The sequence below is a fragment of the Pezoporus wallicus genome, unplaced genomic scaffold (genome assembly GCF_028554395.1).
Source record: "Pezoporus wallicus isolate ANWC-B61680 ecotype Strahan unplaced genomic scaffold, APGP_CSIRO_Pwel_v1 contig_13006, whole genome shotgun sequence".
NCBI lineage: Eukaryota > Metazoa > Chordata > Aves > Psittaciformes > Psittacidae > Pezoporus > Pezoporus wallicus.
In genome coordinates, this window is record NW_026638875.1 from 51203 (window position 1) to 59076 (window position 7874).

Below are 7874 nucleotides of genomic sequence, written 5' to 3' on the forward strand. Positions count from 1 at the left end.
ATTTAGGAAGCAGGTCATATATTATGTCTTTAACAAAGAAGAGGAGCTGGAAAGAAGTTGTTGATTGTTGCATCAGGGGATAAAATGCTCATTTTCTTTCACTCCAGGACATGGGTGTCAAACCAAGCCATACACAACCTGGTCATTTAGCCTGTGCCTTAGTGTTTCTGAGATGGGGCACATTTCTGTGTCACGTATGACAACCCATTTTGCTGCATCCTTGATAACAAATATCATAGACAGAAACCACATTTGTCTTGTTTGGTGGTTCTGAGGTCACTCTTCATGACATCACACAGAAGCAGGAAGGATAACCCACCCAACTGCCTGCAGATGATGGCAGAAAAGAGGTTAGAGGGGATATGAGGTCTCTCCATGGGTCCCAGAAATGTGGCTCTGTTCCCGTGGACAACTACCAGAGCTGCCAGCACTGCTGCAGCTGGGGAGCTGAGGCATCTTGACTGCTCTTGTGAGAGGAATATCCCCAGAAATGTGGTTCTGATCCTGGTCTGAGGACCCTAGCTGGCATTGAGTCCAAATGCTGCGGCCCAAGTTAGGTTGTGTGAAGAGTCGGAGTGTTTTACATCTCCTCAGAAAGATTTACTTGGGAAAAAAGTCCTTTTGCTGAAGTCCAACAGCGGTTCAAGGCTGTGGGCTCTCTGTTATCCTCGATACCCCTCAGACTTGGGCATTAGACCAGGTGGCAGTTGTGTCCAGGAGCCTTCTCAGGCTGCATGGAGGAATCCAGCAGAGAACAGGGCTGTGTGGACTCTGCAAGCTCAAGGCAGAGTCAACAGCACCCAAACCACCTTTGCTTTCATTACTCCTTCCTTGCAATGAGACACCAGCTCCTGTGAAACCAGTGTGCAGAGACCTGGCTGGAGCCATCTCTTTAAAGAGATGCTAATAGAGACTTTGCAGGGAAGCCTCTTTCTCCACACTTTCTCTATGTACCTTTTCTGACAGTCCTAAAACGGCACCAGTACAGTCCAGTACCTTAGAAGAATTCCACAGTCATTTAGCCAGTGTCTGTCTTTGGGCAACTGAATCAAGCTCTGAAACTCAGTTTGAATCTGTTGTTTTCTTGGACTATGAATAGTTCCTTGGTCAACATTTTTTGCTTCCACCACCAGCTCAGCTATGATAGGGATTTCTGTTCTGGGCAGGAGGTGGTTGTACCCCTCCACCCTATCCAAGACCAGCAGCATTAAAGGAAAACTGGCTTCTCTGTGCTCTATCCCACAGGTAGAGTCTCCCCATCCTGCTCTACCCGCTTGTCCCTGGGTGTCCTGAATGAGTGTGGGGAGTGAAGGTGTTTTCTGCACTTTTTGCCACTCTTGGCATCATGTTCAATTCCCACCACCACTAATTATCCACCGAGCTCCCATCTAAGCCTCTGTGCCTCCTATTTCTAATGAGCTGGTTTAAGGTCTTTGGGAAAGCTTTGCTTAGAGGAAAACCCTGGCTCAGGGACTTTGGTGGGATTCACTGGAGTCTGGACCAGAGAAGCTGGCATAAACTTGGGAAAAGAAGAGTGTCTTTACTCCCTGCCTGAGGTAGCCACAAGTGGCACGTGGGTCCCCACAGATTGATCTAGGTCCTATAAAAGCCAAGAGTTCCTGTAGCTGTCCTCTGCACTGGGCAGAGGCTGCTTGGAAATCTGCCTCAGCATTGCCTTCTTCTAATGTTAAGACAGCAGTGCTCTGCCAGGGTCCTGAGTGCTTTGCATCTGTCCTCAGTGGTTTGGGCTCCTGGGCTCAAAGAATATACAGTGACATAATGCAGGTGTAATCCAGATCACTCTACTGGGAGCTCTGAAACAGTGCCATGAGAAGACTTTCTTGGGACCTCCTCAGTCTGATGGGGAATGAGGGCTCCTACTTACATGCAAGTGGAGGCTTGCATTTAAGCTTAGGCTCTTGCCCTTAGTGCCAGCATGATCCCTTCCCAATGGGGTGTCACCGGTCCTCTTCAGCCAAAAAGAAAATGAGTCAGGTAGGGTGTGTGTGCTCATGTTCAAGCAGTCACAGGGGTGGGTCGTTTGCACCCCACCCCTTGATTAGTAGTTCATTCATCGCTATTAATTCTTCAGCAAGTCACTAATCCACTATGACAAGGTCCCAGGCAGCTTGAATATACCCTGAAGCAAGTAGGCTTGCTAAATAGAAAGGAGTTTATTCTTATTTACATGGTAGATTAAATTTCCTGAAGAAAATCGTGCCAAGCACACATCCCGCTGGCTAGCAAATAAAAACATGTTTCTCAATACTTCTGTAAGGAGGAGTGTCATTGTGCAAACACTGAGAGGAGCCTGAGCGCATTGGAGCTTTCAGCATCTGAGAATGGAGGTGTGGCTGCCCTTGGAAAGGTGTTTCTGAGCCTTCCTGGTGTGCTGAGATGAAAAGTGTCCATACAAGAAACACAGCTTTCTGAGAGGTATAGGAGAGGAGTGCACAGAAGCTTATGCTCAGCTTAAGGTTTAGACCTTGCAAGAATGGTTCAGACCAAAAGAACCATCTGAATCCCTTCTTTGGAGCTGGTCCAAGGTCCCTTCGAGTGGCCTGGGGACAGCAGCAGCACTTGGGAAGAGACTGGGTCATGAGCCAGACAAGTCTGTTTGCTTTCTCTGCCTCTTGGCACAAGGTTGGAATCAGCTCCTGGAGAAGCAGTGTTTGTTTCAACTCAACAAGGCAGCACAGGACCCCAAAGTCAGTGTTATGAACTTATGACTCTAAAACAGTATAAGGCTGCAAAATGGTGGTGACACAGCAAAAATGTGAGATTTTAAGATGTTGATTCTTTTATTTTGATGCTGTCTGGTTCTGAGGCACTGTGGAGGTTTCTAACTGATATGCGAGTAGACTCCATAACTCATTACAAGTTGTAGAGTAGGTATGCTTTATTCATCGCTGAGGCGCATGGGGGATCGCTCCTCCAAAAGCATGCGCACCCCAGCGTTGTTCACCTCTATATTTATCTATTAAACTTATCTATCTATTAAACTATTACATATGCATTAGATTACACAACGCACTTATACATATTCATGACCTATCCCCGCTTCGTATTGTAATGAGGTAAAAGGTCCTTGCTTGCGTAGTGTCTCCTGGTGGTTGTGGGCGAGGGTCTCAAGATGAAGTAAATGAGTCTTCCCTGAACTTTTCATCTCCAGTCATTGCGCATGTTCCCTGGTGATTTAGTCACTGTCCAAACCGCAGAGGTGATTTCAGCCAGTTTAGGGGTCCAGAGAACAGGAACCACATTACTGTTCCTTCCTCTTATCAACAGCCTTGGCCCCAACATGAAGTTGTCCAAGTGAGTGAAATATATGTTTAATGTGCTGATGTTGTACCTGTAGGAGAAGTCTAAATATCAGCAGAGGAACTAAATGAAGATGTTATCAGGGAATGTTTCCCACAGGTTCCAGAAGGGGGAAAATTGGCCATCACCTGCCAAATAAAGGTTATATTACCTTTGTTGTGCCAGAAATCCATGTGTGTTTGTGTGCATTTCAGACACGTGCTCTGAACTTTATCTCAGGATTCACACTAAGAAAACAAAATAGTAAATTTTACTCCAAGAGTGTGAGAGCAAATGAGCATCCTCTGAAAAGCTCACTATGGGAGCAGAGGAACACTGGGGCTGTTCCAGAGTACAGGGGGAATTGCAAAACCCCTTCAAGCTGGAGAGGGATGTGCGTGCCAGGTCCACTTGGCAGAGCAGGCGTATCAAGGGGATTAAGCTTCTCCTGCTGAAAGGCTGTGATGGAATGTGCAAAATCCAGTTCTCTCTCAAACAGTTACATGGTGATGATAGTTAAACACCAACATGCAGAAACAGCAAATTTCTGTGTTAAAAGGCGAAGTTTTCCCTTCTGATTTGAGTCATGTCTCTACTTGCAAAAACTCTCTATAAAACACTGCTATTTGGTAAACATGCTTTTTGGGAATGGAACAGATTTGTATACATTTAGTTAGTTTTAAAAATATATCTGAAAGAACTCATGGCTATTGATGAGAACATTTCTCAGAGTTGTGACATCCAGATCTAGATGAGGAGTGTGCTGGTTTGATAAAAACCACTGACCTATCCTGTGCTGAGTCAATGTGCAGTGTGACCACCCGAGCCATGACCTGGGGAGGGCAGGTAAGGATGGAAGGCTTGATCCCTCACACAGATGGAAGATAGGAACATATCATATCATGGAACATTTTGTGTTGGAGCTCATCCAGTTCCAACCCCCTGCCACAGACAGGGACACCTTCCACTAGACCAGGTTGCTCCAAGCCCCATCCAAGCTGGCCTTGAACACTGCCAGGGATGGGGCAGCCACAGCTTCTCTGGGCAACCTGTGCCAGGGCTTCACCACCCTCACAGGGAAGAACTTCTTCCCGAGATCTCATCTCAGTCTCCCTTCTGTCAGGTTAAAGCCATTCCCCCTTGTCCTGTCCCTACAGGCCCTTGTCCAAAGCCCCTCTCCAGGTTTCTTGTAGCCCCTTTAGGCACTGGAGCTGCTCTAAGGTCTCCCCTTAAGGAGCCTTCTCTTCTCCAGTCTGAACCAGCCCAGCTCTCTCAGCCTGTCTTCAGGCAGAGCTTCTCCAGCCCTTGCTGGAGAAGGCCACCTCCATGGCCTCCTCTGGACTCAGTCCATGAGGTCCACGACCCTTCCATATCAGACACAGAAGAGGCTCACTGGATACTTCCACTGTAACAGGGCTTTGCCCCATTACACCCCTACTTTGGATTTGGCTGGTGGCAGCTAGAAGCAGCCAGAGGTCATGTCCATGGCTAAGCCCTTGGGGCAGCTGCCCGAATATAAGATGGGTGTGAGGCAGGACAGGACTGCCTGTTTGGTATCACTGTGGTGACCATGCAACCTGCCTGAGGTTAACACGAATGTCAAGACATCCTGGGGGAGAAGGTGACATGTCAGCAGTGTCAGTGTCTCCATTGCTGCCCAGCAGCACATGCAATGGCTCTGGGACTTGGTACTTGAAAACAAGGAGATGGCATGAGGTTCCTGGGGATATGTCTTCACTTGCAGGGGGCAGGAACACAGGATGTGTATGCATACAAACCCCAGCCCTGCACATCTGTAATGCCTCACTTGAGGCAGTGGGAAGATGAGGCTTCACTGGTGATACCACTGAACTGCCAGTGCCCCTTGTATGGGCAGTGTGGAGAACAGGGCTTTGCCAATGCATTTCTCTTTGCAGGAGGATGTACTGGGCACCTAAGTCCTCTGTGGTGCTGTCAGAGGGACTGCTCAACTTAGAACTGCACCTGAAGGGATGGAGTGCATGACCACCAGATATGAGATGTGTGAACAGTTTCTGCCCAAGGAAGTGGCAGGGCCACTTCCTTCTGCCGGTAAAACACTGGGATTGTGCCACCCAAAGGATTGTTCATACAACAATGAGTAACGGGCATTGGCTTGGAACAGGCAAGAACAAGGCAAAGAACATCTGCTGGTGGACATCCGAGGCACAACATGGTCCAGTGTGGAAAGCCCATCTAGCCCACAGGATACTAGTGAAGCTGTAAAGCCTACATGAGCCATGGGGCATGTTACATGCCTCCAACATGCTGATCCCTCCCTCCTTACCCACAACAGCCTCTCCTGGCCAGACTGGCCAGTAGCTCATGGATTATCGGGCAGCTTTGCCAAGGCCAACTGAGCTTTCCTGGAAAACCAAATGATTTTTGCCCTTCAATAATGGAGACTGGCTCCCAGGCTGGAAATAGGGCCTGGAGAGTTCAAAGAGCTAAAGAGGTTGTACCTGGAGCCAAGAGTTTGTGTAAGCCCATAGTGGGAGGGGTGGAACATGGTATAAAGCAGCATGAGTGAGCTGAGTAAACAATGCACCTGGAGCAGAAGAGGAGAAGCAGCATGGCAGGGCTTCGGATCCACTCAGTGCTGGTGACTGGGGCCAACCGGGGCATCGGCCTGGGGCTGGTCCAGCACTTCCTGGGGATGCCAACCCCCCCCCAGTGGGTCTTTGCAGCCTGTCGGGCCCCCACGGAGCAGCGGGCGCAGGTGAAGCTGGGCTGGACGCAGCGGGCGCTGCTGGGGACGGGAGCTGGGGACGGGGCACAGGCTGGAGCAGGCAGGGGCTTTGCCAAGGAAGGGCTCCAGCACCGGTGGCACAGGGCAGGGGTGGGACACGGTGGCACTGTCCGTGCATGGGATGTGCTGAGGGGACAGTGGCCCCTGGTGTGAGCAGGAGGCATGGAGCGCTCACCATCCGTCGGCAGGAGCTGGAGCAGGGAGCTGGGTGCGAGGCGAAGCAGGGATGGAGCCGTAGCAACACGAACTGTGCCTGGGGAAGGCTGAGCCTGTGCGCAGCCCCTCCTGCCCTTCCATGCCCACACGACCCCTCTCCTGCAGGAGCTGCAGCGTTTGGCCTCCAGGCACCGGAACCTGGTCATCATCCCGCTCGGTAGGTGCCCCGAGCCGGTTCCTGCCCCGGTTCCCCTCTCTGCCCAGCACCACAGACCTGGCGAGTGCTCTGGTGCTGTGCACCCAGAGCTGGGAGGCAGCCGTTCCTCTGGGGACACCAGTGCTACCATCTCCAAGCCAGGATGTGAGGGTCTGAGCTCCCTGTGTCGGCTCTGCAGAAGTCACCGACCCTGCCAGCATCAAAGCGGCTGCAGCCCAAGTCGGAGAGCGCTTGGGGGCTCGGGGCTCACCCTCCTCATCAACAATGCAGGAATGGCGATATTGAATACACTTGATAAGGAGACACTGGAGGACATGACCCACGTTTACACCACCAACACGATTGGGCCCTTGTTGATGGGCCAGGTGAGACCCTCGCCCAAGCTGAGCTGTCCCGTGGCAGCACCAAAGACTGGTGGGAGGGGGTCCTGCCCCTGCTCCATGTGATGAGAAGCTTGTGGAGCTGTGGGCTGGAGCACAGAAGCTGGAGCCTGGTGGGCTGGGGCAGTGGGAAGAGGAGGAAGGCTGCTCCAGTGCTGGTGCCGGCGCTGACCGCTGTGGCAAAATTTGGTCCTGTATCTGTGCCACCTCCATGCACATTCCTGTTTGCTGTCCTTGACCTGCAGGCATTCCTGCCCTTGCTGAAGAAGGCTGTCCAGGGCAGCCCAGGCTCACTGCTGAGCTGCAGCAGGGCAACCATCGTCAACATGTCCAGCAGTGGAGGCTCCATTGAGGAAGTCACTTTATTTGATATGGCACAGATTGTCTCATACCGCTGTAGCAAGGTATGTCCTGTGGTAAATACGGGTTCAACCTTCTGTTCTCAGCAAACAACTGTCAAGCCCTCAATGTCTCCTCTGTTGATTCCTGCACCTCTTCATCTTGTGACTGAGGTCCTGCAGGTCACAGTCTTGTGCCTAGACCTCAGTACAGCCACCCTTTTTCTCCAATGCTGTCCCTGCTGCATCTCCCCACAGGCTGCTCTGAACATGCTGACCAAGTGCCAGTCCTTGAGGTACAAGGAAGATGGTGTCCTCTGCGTTGCTCTCCACCCTGGATGGGTGCAAACTGACTTGGGGAACATAGAGGACACAGGATCACTTAAGGTAAGAGAGCTGTTGACCAGGGTCTGGAAGAACCAATTCATTTAGGTTCCAGTGAACAGTCCCAGACATGCTGGGCTCTGGGGGAGCTCCTTGGCAGATGCCTTGAGCTGCAGGCATGTGAGGGAAGCAGATGAGGGATGGGGAACTCTCCTTGCCCTGTGCTGGCCTCTCCCCACTCTTCTCCCTCTGCCCCTGCAGCCAACCTTGACAGTGGATGAGAGCGTGCGAGGGATGCTAAAGGTGCTCTCCTCCCTCTCCGAGAAGGACACCGGCACCTTCCTCAGCTGGGAAGGGAAGGTCATTCCCTGGTGAGATGCCAGCCAGGATCC

General features: G+C 51.2%; 1 protein-coding gene across 1 annotated transcript; it reads left to right on the top strand.

Annotated features, from left to right (window-relative positions):
- Nucleotides 1-5788: 5788 nt before the first annotated feature.
- LOC130601095 (C-factor-like) lies at nt 5789-7874 on the top strand. Its single transcript, XM_057412938.1, is given in 7 exon segments — nt 5789-6037; nt 6389-6440; nt 6619-6672; nt 6675-6805; nt 7066-7224; nt 7417-7545; nt 7744-7874. Coding segments are annotated over 7 exon segments (816 nt in total). The 5' UTR covers nt 5789-5860; the 3' UTR covers nt 7858-7874.